Source organism: Anarhichas minor, unplaced genomic scaffold (genome assembly GCF_050575085.1).
Source record: "Anarhichas minor isolate MPS153535 unplaced genomic scaffold, ASM5057508v1 ptg000029l, whole genome shotgun sequence".
In the NCBI taxonomy this organism is placed as follows: domain Eukaryota; kingdom Metazoa; phylum Chordata; class Actinopteri; order Perciformes; family Anarhichadidae; genus Anarhichas; species Anarhichas minor.
In genome coordinates, this window is record NW_027466475.1 from 1,161,071 (window position 1) to 1,181,823 (window position 20,753).

Genomic DNA, 20,753 nt, shown 5'->3' on the forward strand with positions numbered 1-20,753 from the left:
AGTTTACATCTGAGGTCATGTGGGGATTTTGGGTCTTACAATACTATTTACACCAAAAGTTTGTGTCAGTGTTGAAACAGGAAAGACCAGTACTGCTTTGACTACAAACACACACACACACACACACACACACGTTTGTCTTTCTTGACTCGTGGGGACCGTCATTGAAGGTCCTTGGCCCCTAAACTTAAACTTTTACAATAAAGGACGTATTAAAATGACAATGTGAACAGTGTTGCTCCTAGTGCTGAATCTACAGAGAATTATTAGTAAGAATCTTCAGCTCCCCTCGGCTTGACAGAGCTTTAAAGTGACTTTCAGCTCATTGTTGAGCTTGTTAAAATAACATGTTGACAATTCAGCTACATTAATTCTGGCAAATCAAAAGTAATCCCTGAACTTTCATTCAGTAGAAGAACTGGTGCACCTCAATCAAATTTTTCATAATGCTACTGGAAAAATACAACCCCCCACAGTAATGTCAAAGATATGATGGCGTCTTTACCATGCAGTTATATATTTAGCCACTAGAGGGCACCACTGCCACACAATTGTTTTGAACTAACAGCATTTTTTTGTGTTATTGTGTTTTTTAGTGAATACATCACAGATAAAACTTTGTTACACATTTAATTTAATACTTGTTCAACACATTTGATCCAACTACTAAAATAAGTGGTTTGCCATATTTCCTTTCCACTTTTCCTTTAAACATGTTTGTTTCCTTTTCTATTGTAACTTTAAATTTTTTCAAAGAACGCTCCTCCATGTAGTTCATTTATGGTTTCCTTTTCATTTCTGTTGCTTTGTTATATTCAATGTCACGTTTTTACGTGCTTCAATGTCTTCCTTTTTCTTTTTAACATTTAAATAAGGAATATTTATCCTTAATAGTAGAATACATTATTATTTGCCATCAACTCTTTCGTTTTTAATTTTACAGAAAGCTCCAACTATTCTCCAGGTATGTCTGATATTTTACCCCATGTGTTGTTAATGTCAGCAGGTGATCTCATCAGATGTCCACTATCAAACACCTGCATATACGGCAGTTTAATTCAATAACGGTTTACCATTCAACACACAGCCTCGTGTGGAGAATCGCTTCGCTCACACAGCAGGATCGTGGTGTAAACATGGCTGCCACAGATGGGAGGAGAGGAGAGGAAGAGAGGGAAAGAAAAACAGAAAACCAATCAGAGTTCCCAAACATTCCTGATGCATCCAGATGACCTGAATGGAAATTCTCCCATCAGCTCCTTGTCCAAGCTGGACCTTTGCCATGGGAATGAGGCACAACTTTGCTTTTAAATACCAGAGTGCCCCTTTCTCAAACTATCCAGCTGCCAACTGTCTAACTGTCTTGTTAGAAATAAACCGAGGGGGTCAGAGGGAAATATGAAGGGTCTTCAGGCTCTAGTTTTCATAACGATGCTTCACAGGAACAATCGTTTGGGCATTTCTCAACTACACATATCACATGTAATTTATCATAATGTATGTACACAAATTATAAACTCAGATCACTTAGTTTGTTACCTCAAATTAGTGTTAAATTACATAATGAATTCCTTTAAATTAATATCATTAAATGATGTCACTCTCTCATACAGTGTTGACGCTAAATTGGCGGCAACAATAACTTTGATTTTTGTCTTGACCGAGATCTGGGGATAAACTTGAGGTTTTGACTGTTAAACACAACATTGTGTTTTCTTTGAATGAATACAATGTTGGATAGTTTCTGTTCTGTTATATATGCAAACAAATGATTAATGTTAAGAAGTTATTTAAGTGTGTCAAGTGTACAAATGACTAATTCACGACATGCACATTCTGGGTGTTTATTACTGAACCGAATCCTTTAATACTGACTCTCTGATACTGAGTTTATTTGTTGTTTAAATGTCTCTGACAGCTGTAGCTGTTACACACTTACTTGATCAAAATACCGGAGGGAATATTGATATGATATTCTGAGAGAGGGAGAATGTGGCATCCCAAAATTGACAATAGGCCTTTTTTTCCCACAAGAAACATTTTGACATGACAAAAAAATAAAATGGATGCTGCTTCAGTTTCAGTGTGCTGGTATCGTTCCTACAACTGGGACACCTGAATAGAACCGAGGCTTCATTATTGTCATACTTATTCTGTGCTTGTCCTACTGTAAAATGTCAAAATGTCTGCTGTGAAAAGCAGTTACAACAGTAATTTATATCAAGGCAGCTCCACAACCGAGTCACATTAGGTTAAATACTAATCAGCAGGAGTCACAGATAAATGCTGCAGGTATTAAAAAGAAAAGAGTGAGTATGCCAGGACTACGGTGTTCCTCTTATTGTGTCCATTATGTAAACAACACTGCATTTTATTTTACTCATCAGCCTTTTAGAGAGAGAAATAGACTCAAACTGATTTTGTAAAGCCTTTTAAACATATACAGCATTCACATTATCGAAGTGGAATAATAAATACAAAACTACAATATTGGAAATATCCAAAAATGTAAAATCATCACTGATAGTATAATCAGTGTAATTTGTCAAACTACAGTACAATCTGCAAATAAAACACACAACAAACATTTCAGATTGCAAAGATTGTCGTCCATTGTGTTTCAGTCCAGATGTTCATAGTCATCATGAGACATTAACATAAATACACTCGCCAGTATTTCTCAAAACTGACTAAGAAGTCAAACAAAAGACACAGTTTTGAACATATAAGAGAAATTTGAGCATAACTTTTAAAAAGTGAAGAAATGCTAAAAAGTGCGGGTGTGAAGATGCAATCTGCATTTGTGCTTCATATCAACATCCACTGATGAACATCTGTATCCAGTAAAAAAGGCACTACTGCAGCTCAAGACAGGTTAGACTCTTTCAACCACAATCCTCCGAGATCAGCTTCTATCGACGTTACAGCTGATGATCTAATATAAATGTTTAATATAAAATAATCTGACGTGAACGCAGCGCAGGTTCACCATCGGCTTGAGTGAAATATCTGGTGCAATGTGATTAGAGCACAGTTTTCATCTCTATCTCACCTTAAGTTTTTAAATTTAAGTTTTTAAATTGTTTGCATGTAGGAGTCGCAGGCCAAACAATCGTGAATGCGAAATTTTTAACAAGTTACACTGCAAGAGAATCTGTGTTTCTAGACCCAAAAATAAATTTTCTATCAAAATAACTACTCAACATTACTAAACAGTTCAACGTTTGACATTACAGTCCTTCACTGGTGTGTCAAAAAGTATTTCTGTATCTGCTGCTCATAAATTAAATTGCTTCAATACTTTTATTTGAATATTACAGTTTATAAACTAACTTGAAATATTGTGATGTTATGTTTAAATCTGTTAACAAGTAAAGTTCAAACAGCCACATGAAGCTCTAGCACAAGTTCAGTCAGGAAGACTATACTCTTGCCTGTAGTTTATTTCTCAAACATCTGCCGATCACCTCCTCACGCATGCTCACTCATAGTTTCCTTGCTGTTATCGTTTGAGGCTGTCAATCATGATATCAGCTGTTTAGATCCGCTGGTCTCTTCTATCCAATAGCGCAACGAAACGATTTCATCGTTAGCCTATCATCTTGCTGCTGTCTCTCTTAAATATGACTGTCTCTCTACCTTCAGTATGTTCATGCTGCTGTTACGCAACCCTCCACCTCCCCACCTCTGCCCAATCTTTGCAGCTTCATCAACTCATGGTCTTTCATCCGGGAGACAGCTGTTCGCGCCCCGTGTGAAACACCAGGTCAATGTTGATTCATTAGTTATTTTAACCCAAACAATCATCTTTTCATAAACCTAACCAAGTAGTTGTGTTGCCTTAACTTAACTGAGTTGTTTCTTGTGAAGACGGAAGTTTATTTTGAAAAGACTGCATGGATGTAACGAGTGAAAAGTGGACACGTGTTGCTGGACGCACACAAAATGTAACTATTTTCGTAAAAGATAAGATTTGATGGCAGTCGAGACAAAACAGAAAAACAGAGAGTTAGTGTTGCTGCTAAATGTGAAGGATGATTCCTCTAACTGTCTTAAATGTGTATATGTGCACATGTTCATGCATCAAATGTGTCTCAGTTTATTCAGCAGGTGTGTGAGAAGTTACATTTTCTAAACAGAGAGGTCGTCTGCTCTCGTTCGGCTGCTCGTTCCGCTCGTTCTGCTGAACCTCCGTTTGTCCTTGTGACAGAGCCCTCCGTTCGGGCAGAGCAGCAGCCCGTCTGGGCCGCCGTTCATCTCCCTGCCACCAGGCGCAAAGGAGCTCGTGTCGGTCCTCAGGTATCCGCCATCTTGGATCTGACCTTTGCCCGTGCCCTGCCACGCGGGCGAGTAGCAGCTCATCTGGCAGAGGTTCACCTCCTTGGCGGCGGCGGCCATTTTGTGCTTCTCGGTGGCCATGTTCTCGGAGTTTTGTTGGTTAGCGAGGCGGTGGTTGGGGAAGGGGTGGGGCAGGAAGTGCGAGGAGCCGATCACACATTGGCTGAAGTCCGGAGGAGGGGTCGACGGTGGGGGAGGAGACAGAGAGAGAGGACGAGCCAGCGAGACGTTAGCTGGAGGGACGGCCTTCACTCTTAAGAAGTACCGCCTGCAACGAAGAGATTTAGACAGTTAACACCTCACCGTGAATAATTAGATTAATAATAAATGGGCTGCACCAACAACGATTCATTTCTATCAATGTCAGCTCAGTCTTTACTGTAAATCTAGATTAAATTAAATTCTGTGATCAAGTATTAATTTTAAATTTACACTTGAGGAGGTTTTAACTTCTTAAATGCCTTTTTTAGACAAATTGAACAATAATAATCAAGTTCCTCTAAGAAAATGAAGGAACACACTCAAACCAGTTGAGTTTTACGATTGTTAAGACAATAAAGTCTATTTTGAAAAAAAACAATAAAGTAAAAGATATAAAAGATCCAGTTCAGCAAAGAAACTGTTATGGTGCCATGGTCTCTATTTCTTTGTGTCTTTTATCATTTGGCCATATTGCTCCATTAGTTCGGCCAACAAGTAGAAGAAATTAAAGTTTCTCTGCTGAGCCATTATGAGTGACGCTCGGCTAACAAGCTGTCTTTAAAAAAAAATGTAAGTTATACAGTGCATACAAATGTATTTATTTTAATTTGGGTAAGCAAGCATCTCCATATTGATTAAACTCTTCATTTACTTATTTTAAACCTAGTTTTGCTAAACTCTGATCACAACTAACCTCCTACTCCATGAAGAGGCTGTGAAACAATGTCTTGTGCTCTTGAAGAACCTTAATTCACTCAAAGTTGTCTTTTTATTTCCAGAGGAAATGCAAAGTCAGCTCTTCAGGTTGTTGTTTTTTTAAATCCTCAGACAGTTTGACCTTTACGTTCATTTCCAGGAAGTAAAAGCTGAATCACTGAATGCTCAAAATAGACGAGAAATGCACTTCAGTTGTTGCAAGAGCTTTGTTTAATCCGCCTCTACAAGACTAATACAAAGATCCTGCACATACGCTGCTCTGCATCCTGACTCTCTGAACTACATGAGTCCTACATCGGTGACTAACACTATCTTTTTGTTTGCCCCTCGCTGATACATGCTTATATTTTTCTATCTCGGTGCCCCCAGCTTGTAACACAGGCTTCAAAGGTCATACATTTTAAATTTGCAGCACAAGATAACATCATCAGATTTATATCTCCGGACTTTACGAGGCTCCGGCATACATCGTTAACGTCCGTTTTCACTGAATGGTGCTCCTCATGGCGAGTAAACTGACTGTTATGTGTAAAACCTTTGGAGTTCCCCTTCCTCTAAATGTGCATATTCATTACCACTACTGTTGATTTCATCCTTTTTAACAAGGTTGCATTTGTTTCAATTACGTTTATGAAATCAGCTTTCAGACTTGACCGTTTATTGACCTCTAAGTTTCTGTTAATACTTTGTTTTAAATAACCGCTGAGAGTCAGCTACTGAGAACGACGGTAAGTTAATATGGACATGCTGGATTTAGTTCTAAGTCTAGCAGGCAACAAACTTTACTGTAACATTGACCAATAGATAAAGGGCGGCCACATGTCGGGTCAGATATGCATCAAAACTGCAAGTTGGATTTCTGGAGAAAATCTAGTCGACAAAATCAGAATAACAGAATCTTTGGAAATCCTGAAACTGTCATTGTCTTATGGTTTTTGCTATAATTTGTTTCCTGTTTGAAAGTCTTTGTCTCTTGTTTTAAGCTGCAATCCTTTGCAAATCAGAAGTCGATAATTGCAAGTCGATATTCCCCGACTTCCCCGGTTTCTAAGCTTTTTGCATCATTAAAGTATTTTCTTTGTATCACCCCGTCTGTATTTGATCCGCATTAAAAAATAGCATCAAACTAAAGTCTCAAAAGTAGCATTCATTATGCAGAATGTCACATTTCAAAATATTATATATTATATTATTGGATTATCATGCTTGTGTATCAGTTAAATGTGAAGTCTATCTAGTAAAGGTGGAGCTAATTTAACTACTTAATAAACTGCTGGGTAGTTGAATATGTAATAATATATCATCATTTATTATTTGATTACATTTTTGTTTTAATAATCTGCATCTGTAAAATAACTAAAGCTTCAAAAATGAATGCAGAGGAATACAAAGTACTATATTTGCCTCTAAAATGTAGTTAAATTGAAGTACAAAGTAGCAGAAAATGGAATTACTCAAGTACTTCAAAATGGTAAGTAAGTGCAGTTCTTGAGTAAACTTGTACTTTCCACCACTGATGACAGCCAACAGTGTCTTTTTTAATATCTAATGTTTGTACTTTAATCTAGACTTGAAAGAACTCAACAAACATACATATTGTGGTATTTTAGATCTTATAACAATGCATCTGGAAAAACGCCTGCAGTGACGTTGGTTATATGCAGTTTGATTAAAAGGTCTCAAAGCATGCATCATCTGGTCTCTTAAGCTCCAACACATGTACCTGCAGCAGTGTCTCCACGCCAGGTGATGCAGTTCGAGCGCGCTGAGGGCCAGAGAGACGGCGGACACGGCCATCATGAACACTATGAAGACGTTTTTCTCTGTCGGCCTGGAGACGTAACAGTTCACTGGATGCGGACACGGCCAGGCCTGAGAGAGAGAGAGAGAGAGAGAGAGAGAGATAATACGACCGTGGGCTCTGAATATCATGTTTCATACGTTATGAAGAACTCAAAATGATTTAGGTTTCTGGTTTTACCTTGCAGACATACAGAGGGTTGAGGAAGACTCCATACATGATGTACTGGAGAATCAGAAACACCACCTGTATGGAGGTCCAATCACAGTCAGCTGAATTCATTCAACGTTTCACATTTCACCGTCTCCATTTTGCCTCCATGATATACCATGCAGTATAATATATGGTCATGTATAAAATGTACTACAAAATGAAAGACGTATAAGAGGTAATTCTTATCCAGGCTCAATCCCAATGTCCACACTCACAGACTTTGAGGCTCGTTCAGGGTTTGTGGGCTCTTTTTTGAGACCATTATGCAAACTTTCCATCAGTCTGCATCTGTGGTGGTGGGCTGCGAAGCAAATTTTACATAATGGCCTAAATGGTGGAATTACAATTCAACTTATTTTTTGAAGGTAAATCAACTTCCCAGTACGAGCACTTGAATAGCCTTTATTTAAGTCATTGGGTTCTTAAAGATGTAAAATGCACCAATAGCACAATAGAGTTATTTTCCTTCTTTCGTTCATATGAATGAGAACGAGGTTGGACTGATGGCAGGAAGGCGGAGTTAAAGGAAACACTAGTGCGTTTGCTTTATGGTTTTATAATTTTATACTCGGAAGTCGTGTTATAAATCCATGCATTTCTGCAGAATTCGCATGAGGGAATTACCCATAATTCATACTGTTGTGGCGCTAAAAAGGCGGGGTTCCCAGAGGAAGCCTGGAGGCATTAAAAATATTTGATACAGAAACGTTAACATTAATGATTTAAGGAGAGTCCATAAAAACATGAAATCAGAGGACTGCAAGCGTAGATTATATTTTACACACCTGGTTTATTCATCAACCTTTTCTTTTAATTTCTCGATTTGAAAACCTTTTTGACAAAAACGAGGAAATAGATTTGACAATTACTGTTTGTCTCGTATGGCAAGAGACATTTAAACGTAACATGTTTTGGAGTAATCAAGGTATTGAGATATTTCGTTGTTCATGTTTATACCCTTTCAAGCCCTTGCAGCCTCTCAGGGTTCAGGGTTTAAGGCCTTATGGGGGACATTGGGACTGGGCCCTGGTCTGTAGGACTAGCATGTACCTCCATGATGCTTCGTAGCAGTATACTCAGGATGTACGTCTGCAGCAGCGCTCCCCTCAGACGGACTCGACCTGCCGATTGACCTTTATCCTCCTTTCCTCTGACTTTCTCTCCTTTCCTCCCGTGTTTCTCTTCTCCTCCCTCTCCTTCACCCCCTCCTCGGTCCTCCTCCCTCTCTCCCCCCTCCTCCTCTCTGCTCTTCCTCTTCTCCTCCATGCGGACAGTGTGCATGGCGTGGCCCATGTAGATCAGACTGGGAGTGGACACGAACACGATCTGGAGCACCTGCGAGAAGAGCAGCCAGATTTACGATTTTAAAAACGGTTGAATCAAAGGTTAGTGATGCTTGAAATCAGCATTCGTAGCTATGAAAATGTATGTAGATATCGTAGATATCCCAAAAAATCAAATCGTATGTAATCCATGAAATCATGAACAAAGTATAAACCCCACAAAAACCCATGTTGGGCGGGAAGTAGGAGCGCTGGATGGGTCAAACAAACAAAAACTGTTCATGCTGCATGTGAAACGTGAAGTCAACGTTGATTTATTTGTTAATTAACTTGCTTAAACCTAACTAATATGTTTAAAAAACCTGTTAAGCAATAAGTTTATGTGATTTAACAGATTAAAACAACAACCAGTTACACAAATATGAGTTCCTGCTATTTCATTTTGTGTCTGTTTTATTCACATGACATTAGTTTGTACATTACCCAGTATCGTATGTGAGCTATGGGGAAAGCTCGGTCATAACAAACGTTCTCGCAGCCCGGCTGCTCGGTGTCGCAGTTAAAATCTTCCTGCTCGTCTCCCCACGACGACTCAGCCGCCGTCCCGAGCACCAGGATACGAAAGATAAACAGGATGGTCAGCCACACCTGTGAGGCCAAAAACAACAGAGAAAGATGTGTGAAACCCTCAGAAACTATGATATAGAAAGAAATAATGATTATTATCAGGACATGTTAACTTCTGTGACATTTGAAAATGCTATAAAAGGTCTGTTTAGTTTAGTAATGTCTTACTGATTTCCCACTTTCATTTGTTCGTGTCAGCTGCAGATGTTTCTCATGTATTTTGTTTTATAAGTCAGGGCTAATAAAGTTTAAATGAAACGTACTGCTGGCTTAGAAATAAGAATAATGGAAGAGGAGGAATTATTTAAGGACACTTGTGACACCCTTAAAATATGAATTTAAGGTAAATTGTTAGTTATATTTTATTGGGAGTTAAATCAAATCTATGAAGATGATATTTTACATTATTTTAAGACTTCTTGACTTCTTGAGCATTTGTTAAAAAATATATATAAAGTTATCTACTTATTATTAGAGGAAAATAACAGAAACCATGCACCAGTATACATTCATATATATGATTGTTTTATTTATTTTCAGTGTGTATTTGTGTGTGTTTATTTCCACCATGTGCAGAGGAACTGGTGCCATTTTGCCTGGCATGCAATGTGTGCAGTGTGTACGTGTGTGTGTGTGTGTGTGTGTGTGTGTGTGTGTGTGTGTGTGTGTGTGTGTGTGTGTGTGTGTGTGTGTGTGTGTGCGGGTTATAACCTTGCCAACAGAGGTAGAGTGCTCCTGTACTTCCTCCAGGAAGTTTCCCAGCAGGCTCCAGTCTGCCATGACTGTATTGTATTTATTTGTCTCTCAGCAGGTCAGTCTGCAGGAACAAAAGTTCACCTGAAGATCAGAGAGCACAGGCAGGTTTCATGAGCAGGGTCACATTTAGGCTTCTCCTAATCTCCTCTGTGGTTTATTTGAACAAAAGACAAAGTTGTTTGTATGAGGTGAGAATGTCCGGGAAAAACGATGACTGATTAAACCCGTAGCTGAGAGCATCCAAAGAAGCTCCAGAACTGTTCTGTGTGGACCAGTTATAACGTTTTAATGTTCTGCAAATTGATACATGAAACAAACATAGATGTCATTTTTCCATCACGTTTCTCTTTGCTCTTTTAATAATTTCCTTTGCTGCAATAATTAAAAATGGCACCTGCTGTTCATCTCCATGAATCAACTCTTAATATAAAAGTAGTGGGTTAAACTTGTTTATTTACGTTTTCTTTTGCCAATTTTCTGAAAATGTGTTGAAAAAGTTGCACTAAACCTGGATGGACACTTGAGAAGTAAAAAATTGAAGAATACCGTTTGTGCTGGTTGGTTAGTGTGTTGGTGGCTAGCAAACGTGTGTGTGTGTGTGTGTGTGTGTGTGTGTGTGTGCGTGTGTTCTTGTATTATCTCGACCCCATGACCCTCTCTCCGGCCCGGCCCTGACCCCATTAATACAAACGTCTGTGCCCATGTCTTAGTTTAGCTCCACTCTCGGTTCCCACACTCCACTCCGTCTGTCTCTGGGGAAGGAAACCTACACGCACACACACACATTTTGACATGTGTGGGTATGTTTATGCATGCGATGTATATTACTTCTACTATTATTTTCTTTCCTGTAAAATCCAAACAATGCTAGAAGTCCAAAGCTCAGCCAGCAGTTTATAGAGGCTCTGATGTTCATTTCACTTAACAATATGAGAGTTTTGCTATAATAATAATAATATATTGTTTCTCTATTCTTGAAACAGCAGTGGAGTTCAGTTTGTCCTAAGAGAAAGTGCTAATGAGTCAATACAATTTATATAATCCATCTCTTTGGGAACGGGAATTATCTCAGTAAATTTCATAACCTGTCTGACTGGTTCGTTCCAGTCAGACTTTATGAGAGGAAACCTCCTCGTATGATTTTTTTTTTGCCTTCTCTTGTTTGTAGATATTGTAGCCAGGGCTCCCAACTGAAGGTCTGATACAACAGCATGCATTCATTATGCTGTAATGGCCATGGGATCAAAAAATGTGGTTTTAATGGGGAAGTTTTTGTCCTCAATGCACTGAGTGTTTGAACTTCCAAAATTAGAGTAAAACCTCAAAATATGTGTGCCATATGAATTATCACAGCCAAAATGATCGAAGAAGGAAAAAGACAAACAATGTCTCGAGTCTAGACCAGCAATTCTCAGTTTTGGGGGATTATCTTCGACTAAAAGGTTAAATGTATTGATAAAATCCAGTTAGTATCACAGTTAATCACAGTTAATCACAATTATCATGGCCAAAATAGTCAATGTATCCTCATACAACTGTTCGTTTCCGCTCGTTACATGCAGACTTTTCAAAATAAAGTTCCGTCTTTACAGTAAAAAATACTCGGTTTAGGCAAAAAAAATACGTAGTTAGGTTTGGGAAAATATCATAAAATATGTAGTTTGCCAAAAGATTGCCATTTGGGTTAAGATAACTATTGAAGTTACGTGATAAATAAATCAACGTTGACTTCTTGTTTCACACGGGGAACAAACAACGGCCTTCTGGGTAAAAGGTCGTATTTTGTTGGACTCATCCACCTCCACTCCCAACTGATGTGTCTGTGTTTTTGCGGTTCTTATATTTCCTTAGTCATGATTTTGTGGATAATATACAAAATAATTTAGTGGGATATCTACAAATTACAACGCATTATTTTTCATAGGTATAGCTATGAACACTGTATAAGACCAGCCTGAAATAATTCACTTTAATTCACTTTTATTTTCCACAAAAAAAGATTGTGGAATTACATTGTCATATTGTCTTAAAATTACACACCTTTTCCCTCATTAAAAAAGTCCACAATGTATATTAATGTGTATAACTCCTGCAAAATGTCTCCTACTTCACTGAAAAGTCAACTGTGTGTGTGTGTGTGTGTGTGTGTGTGTGTGTGTGTGTGTGTGAGTGCACTGGCGGTTTCAAGTTTCCTCATCGCACTTGTGTGTGTTTCACACTGGAACATGATTGGCTTACAGGATTGTTGTAATGTGACATAATCGTGGTCGTACGTGCACGTCTTAAACCCAGATTTAAACTTCCCTCCTTCAGCAGATGAATGTCAAACTCTGCACACACACACACATCAGTCTGCACAGTGGAGATCAAACAACCGGGGGACACAACAATAAGCAGAACACGTGTTTTGAGTGGATCGGGACTTTAACACGCCTTTAACACGCTGCAGCAGAATTATGATAAACTTCAACTTGCATTTGTAACTTTCTTATGTAACGTTTAGTTTTTAAAGTGTTTCAGAAGCTGCGTTCTTATGACATTCTCATGAAAAACTAAAATAAGATGAACTCAATCTCCCTGTTGGAAAAGAAAAGACATAACTACATCTTGGGTCCCATTAAACCTGGGAGAAATCCCGGATGATCTCATGGCCCTGGATGAATATCCTTATCTAATACTTTTGGTTAGCTGTCACAAGGAAGTGTCTGCAGGCCAAACTGACCACAATACTCAATGAAATACACTGTTTGGAGAAATTGATGACTACAATCTGTGGATTGTGGTTAACGGGAAACATGAAGGTGGGGGGGGGGCTACACTTACGCAACGACGCTGTCGGTCATGCCAGTGTTCTCAGCTGTAGCCGCCTTATGAGAGCAGTGCAGAGCGAAGGCCGTGAGCTAACCAGTGGAGCACGCTGACGTTCACTAACATGCACTAAAACCATGACCGGTATGTCAGCAAAGCAAGGACAAGCTCGTATAACAACACACACAGAGGGAGAGTGACTTCCTTCTCTGCTCAGGTAGATATTAATCAACTATGTCTCTACATAGACAACAGTTGTTTGCTGCTTTATTAACACTCTGAATCCCATATTTTGCATCTTACTGGTTGGATAGTAGACAAACCCGACTTTGTACCAAATGTGTGGCTGATACCAAAACTTTCTCTTTTGTCTTTTTGTCTTTATACTGAAAACACCAATAAACGAAAAAGAGAAAAATACATCCTGAGAGAACTTTAAGTCCCAATAAAAAGGAAGTTAGAGCGTCTTTAGCTTCTGTACTGTGACGTGTTCCCGAGTGAAACGTCCTGCGAGGAGCTACTGGTCGAAAAAAAAGGTGGGCGGGTTTATAATGTTGCGCGATACCAAGCTACAGAGGACTGTGGCTCCACACACACCTCCTGGATTGATTGATGGATGGATGTCATGATATTATTGGCTGAAATTGGTTGGTACCAGCTTACGTAAGCACACACCATATCTTGTTTTACAGGAATATTTAGTATAAAAATACAGACTTTTTTATTTGCATATATTATCTTATACTTGCAAAATATGACCAGTGATACAAAAGTGTAAAAGGCATTTTTTTCATTTCATCTTTTGTGAGCCTAAAATTCCCTTATTTATTAAACGCCCCTAAATGCCCCTCCCTTCCTGTTTTTATGAAACCTGAAGGCTTTTAACAAACTGTGTGTGTATGTGTGTGTGTGTGTGTGTGTGTGTGTGTTATGTCTTTCACAAGTGCTCCCAGCATCATTAATAACAATATTACTTCCTTCTATAGACTTTCCCCCGACCTTTGCGTGCATGTGTGTGTGTGTGTGTCGACTATTCAGCACTCAGTATTGTTCTGCATCCTGTCTTGATAACACACGCGCACACACACACACACACACACACACACACACACACACACACACACACACACACACACACACACACAGACACATTTCCTATGCTGGTTATTGATGGATAATAAATTAGGAACCGTTGACCTCGCTCAGACATGAGGATGTTTTTATTCTGATTATAATTTACATGATTAATATTCCCTAATTAAAAGTGTCAACATAATAAAAATGTGAGATATGAATCAATGGAAACAAAACAAATGATAAACTGATAAAGACTAAAATAGTTTTACACAAAAATGTCGCATTGAATTTCTTCCTTTTAATTTCCATATCTTGCTCAAAACTTGTGCCTTGTTAGATGTTGTCAGTTGTGACGACAGTGGGAGCCACTGTCGTCCTGATCACATCTACTTGCAGTGGTTTTCTATCTTCTTATTCCTGCATTTAAATGTTTTTTTAGTCATAGTTTTGTGGTAAAAACTTGATTTATAGGCCTCGCACTGAGAGTTTCAGAGGAGAATTTGCTGTTTCAGAGGAGTTTCCATGACGGGGACAAAACTAACGAGAAAACATTCAATCAAACCAACATTAACCTTGAAGTTTGTTGTTGTGGGATGCACGTTGTGTTCAAGAATCCACCAGATGGATGCACATACACACACACACACACACACACACACACACACACACACGCACACACACACTTTACCTGATTTAGGATTGCAGTTGGCCTGAGAAAATCTCAACAACGTTGGTGAAGTGGCTGCTCTCCTCTTCCTCAGCAGCTGCTTTGAGCAAGGCGCTTCCTTGCCCCTGATCCTCAGCGGCAGCAGAAGCTGTTAGTTTGTGAGGTGGTTTGCACCGGTCCAGATGTCTTCCAGTTGTTTAAGGTGTTTTTTTTTTTTTGCTGGTCTTCTTCCAGCCGCAAGTTTGTGTGTTGTTCTCACAACTTGAGCTGCAGAATGTGACCCTGAGACGGCTTAAAGAGACGGCTGAGAGAGACAGCTGAGAGAGACAGACAGATGAACAAATGCAACGTTCAGATGAGTTGACAGTGAGACAGTCGGTGCAGCAGCAGACAGATGAGAGCAGTTTGTGTCCAGAGGACTGACCCGAAATGAGTGTGAGACTCTAGTTTGTACCAGCCTCCTCTCTCTCTCTCTCTCTCTCTCTCTCTCTCTTTCTTTACCCCCCCCCCCCCCCCCCCCCCTCTCTCTCTTTGTCCCCCCCACAGCAGAGGAAGTGGGCCTGGTGCCTCGCTGCCTGCTATTCAACTCTTAGGCATGCATGTGTGTGTTTGTGGAGTCTGGCATCTCAAGGAAGTCTGATATTGTATTTGGACACAATGGCTGCAGGTCCCAGTCATGCATTCCTCCATGTCGCTCTATTCTTCCCTATATGTCTCTCTGTTCGGTTGGTATATTGTTGTGAAAACAAACTTACATGTAAAATCCACAAACACCAGTTTATACCTTCCATCAACGATGTGAGGCTGGAACACACTTTGTACATAGTTTCTATAAAACATTCTGGAGAAATTTGAAGCGCAAAGTCAGTAAACCAATCAGTCAATAATTGTTGTTTCCATCAACTAGTTCCAGACAACCAACTACAGATAATTTATTTTAAGCTCGTGTGGCTGTAGGTACAAAGCTCTTGCTAAAATGGGCCTTTCATGCACATGAAGAGAGAAGGGAGGTGACGTGATTGGTGATTCGGGTCAGGTGTGATTTGGGTTTTTGTGTTTAGGTGGGAATATCAGTGAGTTTTCTGGCTAAATGAGTTTATTCTTATAAGCATATGGAAAAAGAAACAGGTGATAATGCTTCGGTACAGGAGAAGAAAATGGGGTTGGACTGACTGAGCTTATGGATGACTGTGAGTCTCTGTTGATAACCCGGGTTAATGTCCATGATACGCTGATTGAAGCTGACGTTATTGTCCAGTGTAATGCCAAAAGACTCCACCGCTACCGGCTCTCCTGTGATGGTGAGGCCGAGGGGATGGACCGGGGTTTTGGGGCTAAAGAGCAGCTCTTTAGATTCTGCAATCTTCTCATCTTACTCTGGGCAAGAAAGCAAATGTAGTATGTATAATATACATGTTAAACTTCTGCAATTTAAAAAAATATTTGGTTATAGAGGAGGTTTATGTTTGCTTGTATATACTGCTGAATATCAAAGAAGAAGAAGAAGAAGAAGAAGAAGAAGAAGAAGAAGAAGAAGAAGAAGAAGAAGAAGAAGAAGAAGAAGAAGTGAGTCCTTCAGCATCACCGTTTACTCGGAAAATGCTTTCATCAACCTTTATGAACATTTTATGAATGAAAATTCAAAAAGGGTCTAGAGAGGCAAAGTCCCGCCCCTCTGTGTTGACCACCGTGGGACCTTATTTCGGACAAAAATGTACGGTAGTGAACGGAGAGAGCCCGTTTGAATTTTGCCATGAATTACACATGTGATGTTTTTCAATTTAAATGAACATGTTGAAGTAACGAGGGCAACACGTCTCGATCGTTCTTTCTCTTCCCGGCTGCTAAAGAGTCTGACGGTGACTATCGTACATTTTTTTGTATGATAAAAAGGGCACTAAAGTAATGTTAAAATACTCAAAACTGTGTCTTTACTCACATATAAAATAACGCAATATGTAATCTAAGTCACAGCAGTAAAGTGACGACCGTTCACAACTGCAAGGTGACAGAGGGGTTACGCTCTGGGCTTTTTTTATCAGCTTGGAAAATTTGTGGTCACTGTGTTTTTTTGCAGAGAACTTGTGATAGTGTCAAATGCACACTGGTTTCCTCGGGGCCATTATCAGTGTGTGTGTGTGTGTGTGTGTGTGTGTGTGTGTGTGTGTGTGTGTGTACGTGATGTAGTAAAGAGGAGAGTTCCCCTCGATTCATGCGAATCAGTGGTTCCACCATGTGACAACACATAAACGACTTTTCTTTCAAACGGGATGGCATTGTGTCTCTAACACTGACACAACGCTGCTGGTTTAAAGGCGCAAGATACGAGATTGGGAGCGTTTCGATTGTCTCTCAACGGCTCTCAACATGTCGGCAGCGAGCCGGCGGATCATAGCTAACGGTGCTAAGAGCGCTATCAGTGCAAACTACAGCAAAAGTGCTGACAGAGGTAACATGGTTTACCTTAAAGGGAACCGGAGGTTTGGGTGCTACACCTTGGCGACGACGCTGTCGGTCGGGACTTCGTTATCAACTGTAACCGCCGTATGAGAGCAGTGCAAAGCGGCGGCCGTTAGCTAGCTAGCGGGTCACGCTCACGTGCATGAACATGCACTAAAAGCAGAAGCATGTCAACAAAGCTCTGCTAACAACACGGAGAGAGAGAGAGAGAGTGACTTCATTCTCTTCTCAGGTAGACACTGCTCCACTACATCTATGTCTTTACTGTATTTTAAGGATGCAGTGAGCTCCATTTATTCATGAAATCTAGAAAGCATGTCTCATAATTAGCCACATGCAATTAGAATGAGCACAATGAGCCTCTGCTGCGTAAGGACAACAAAACACTGGAAAACTACAGATTCTCAGAAAGATTTATATAATTTTTGATTTTGTTTATTTTAAACTACTTTCTTCTTTCAACTCATGACTTTTTTCCTTTAAAGCGAAACCTTTAAATAACAATTTATGCTCTTTACAAAGTCTGCATGACACACAGGACCGCTTAAAAAAGAAAAAAAGGCTTTATCTCGTTCCAAACAGCTTCTGGTGAAAACTCATAAAACCGTCACAATGAATCTCTGTGTGCAATGGTTTTGCCACCTGGAGGTGAATTTGGAAAGATTTGATCCACCAAATTTTTTTGACTTTTTTGAATTTGTCATTTGCCTCTCTTAAAAAATTCAAGCATGGAATATTTGATGACATTTTAGCAGAGGCGTCGCACGGACATTTCCTCTGCGACCCCATAGAGTTTAATTTTAAGTGGTTTGGTGTTTTTTTCCACTTATGCAAATTATGCAAAAAAGTGTTTGTGAAGTATATCACAATGCTTTCTGCTGCACACTGCTTCAAACAGATTCAGATTACTTTATTGTCTATTAACTTTGGAAAACTGTCTTTGCCACTGGAAGATAAGAGAACACAACAATGCACAACAATAAACGACAATGATGCATCCTAAAATCTTAAAGTAGCCGGAGCAGTGATAAAAGTCTGTTGTCATTTTCTGGCCGTTGGGACTTTCAGTCTGCGGCCTGCATCGCCTTTTAGGCTGTGAAGAGAATTTATCCTTGAGTTGGAGTTGTTTGTCTCCATTGATCAGTTTGTCTTTTTGTTTAACTGAGAGGCTTCCAAACAATGAGACAATGTTGAATGTGAGAACACCACAGACGTTGGTGTGCTGCCTTGTTTCAAAGCTCCTCAGTTTCCTGAGGGAGCTGCTGTCTCGCTTTCTTGAAGATGTAGTCGACATTGTCCCGGGAATCAATAAATCTTTAGTCAAGTGACAGACATTTTACATCATTTCTTTAACGTTTAAGTTATTTAGCAAGATAAACTTTCAGATTTTCACTGGTACCAACTTCTAGGTCAAGAGTTTTTTTTTTGTAGCTGCAGCAGCCGTGAAAACTAACAATAGCCATGTTTGTTGTTCACGTTCATAACCATCATTTTGAGTGGCTTCGGAGGAAGGTCTGAAGGTCTGTCTGTGTTGCCAGCTTTGTGAATCTGACGTACTCGTGCTAGGTTCTCAAGACCTAGCTTTAAAGATCAATGGAAAAAAATATGAAAACATTAATTAATCATTTTTAAGAATTATGTTGCAGGACTTTATATGTGTGTGTGTTTACATGCATGCTTGTTGTTGTGGAAGGCCCTACACTAATAATGTATTGTGTCTTGTTCTGTTCTGAAGAGATTCAACGACGCAGAGACATGAAGAGAGTGTGAGCAGACTTTTAGCTCTTGTCATCATCTCCAAACTCCTGCCTCTCACACCTCACGTGTGTGTTTGTGTAATAGTGTGTGTGTGTGTGTGTGTGTGTGTGTGTGTGTGTGTTTGTGTGTGTGTGTGTGTGTGCATATTTCAGTGTGTCTTTGCATGTTTCACACCTCTGTTATCGTCTTGCATTAAGCTCATGACATACCTTTCCTTAAAAGAGCCCACACACACACACACACACACACACACACACACAAGCAAAAGATGTGCTCACACTCTGGCTGACCCCTCTGTTGTATTTTTAGAGAGCGCACCATTGGTGTTACGGCGCACACCAGGCGGGTGGGTTCATCTGAACCTCGTCTTCTAACGCACAGCTGACTGTCACACCAGAGAGAGAGAGAGAGAGAGAGAGAGAGAGCGGGACAAATTGGGAAAAACCTTGAGATTGAACTTGACAAAAAAAAAAATCAAAAATTCATCCTCTTTTAAAATGTTAGTTTCAGTAAATCATGTCGCTCTACGATTTGTCTCTGGAACAGTATAAGGTCATATTACATGAACTGCGTCCTCGTGTCCTGCGTATCTCGTGTTCTACTGACTCCTTAACTCTGCAGCGTCTTTGGTGAAAGTGTTTTTAATGTTTTTGGACCTTCATCTTGGTCTGAGCTAAGAAGATTACATTTTAAAATCAGGAGCACTGAATGAGATTCATAATTTCAATGGGATTGTTTTGGCTAAATAAAGGTTAAATATATTAAAAAAAATGTTTAAAAAACCCAGCAATGATACACATTTGCCTTCCTACAGGATTCACTGGGTGTTAACTGGTTTTGGTAATTTAGTTAATTGCAAATTTAAGGCAGCTTGCATTATTACGTTATCATGTGGCTCTGACTTGTTAAAGCATTATAAGCCTTCAAATCTTTGTTCATGCTGTGTTTATTGAAATATACAACAACTTAATTCATAGAAAGAAAAAGTTGTGGCATCAATGTTCCACCATTGTTTGTGTGTGTAGAGAGAGAGAGAAAGTTTTGATGGAAATAAAAACCAATAAGGAGACTCTGCCCCCTGCTGGTCACAGTGTGACAATACAACATACTGTTTGAGAGTTTAAATTAGAGATAGATAGATAGATAGGTAGATAGATAGATAGATAGGTAGATAGATAGACAGGTAGGTAGGTAGATGTGTAAAAAAATGGTTCCTTTAAAAATACTTACTATATATTTTTGTGTGTAGATAATTCCTCTGAAAAGACAGACATGACTATGATTCATCCAGATGTGACGGGATCATTAAGGGCGGAGATGTAGCAGTCAACAATAACATCAAACATCAACGTTAGTTAGAGTCTCTTTCACATTATGCATTAAGTCAAAATGATCTTTTCACAGTTGTTGCTGTGTATCTCTGCTCCTCTAGTGGCATATTTCTGTTAATTTGTCCTTTTTCTTGACCTCAGAAGTGACTGTTATGTGGTATTTATGTTAATGTTAATGTGTTAATTACAGTAAGTTACTAGTGCTATACAAATTACATTATATATCTTTCTGTTATGAACATTAAAGATGTTTTTTGTAGGTTCATTGATCATTTTGTGGTATTTAAGTGTAAAATATGAGGCTAAACAGTGTAACTTCCCCTCTATTCCCTTTTGGCTGTCTAACGTTGTCTCAACATGTCAGCTGGTCGTGTGTCTCTAACTCATCATTCCTCAAGAAGACAGATTGTGGGTGTGTGTTTTATGTGTGTTTCAGAGGAGGGAGGAGGGAAAGACGAAGGGGGGGGGGGGGGGGGGACTCTCGACAGCTGGTCTCCTTTCTCCCTCAGCATCCCTCCTCCTTCCTAACTCAGACGTTGTTTCACTGCAGAGCGAAGCAGACGGCTTCACTGATCGTTGGTTGGATATAAAACTCTTCATCTAAATGGATCCATTCTGACATTTTGGATATCTGGATATGAATTAACCTCCCGATTGATTGACTGACTGACTGGCTCATTGATTACTTTTGGCTGCTGATCAAAAGCTGTGGAGTT

At 39.5% G+C, this 20,753-nt stretch overlaps 1 protein-coding gene across 1 annotated transcript; it reads right to left on the reverse strand.

Annotated features, from left to right (window-relative positions):
• Positions 1 to 4,131: 4,131 nt before the first annotated feature.
• Positions 4,132 to 9,960, reverse strand: LOC142964057 (gap junction alpha-5 protein-like). The gene is made up of 6 exons (XM_076104177.1): positions 9,892 to 9,960; positions 9,037 to 9,201; positions 8,321 to 8,605; positions 7,238 to 7,303; positions 6,980 to 7,128; positions 4,132 to 4,606 (listed from the first exon to the last, which is right to left on the reverse strand). Exons 1-6 carry the CDS (start codon positions 9,958 to 9,960, stop codon positions 4,132 to 4,134), a joined length of 1,209 nt encoding a protein of 402 aa, XP_075960292.1.
• Between the last annotated feature and the right edge of the window lie 10,793 nt (positions 9,961 to 20,753).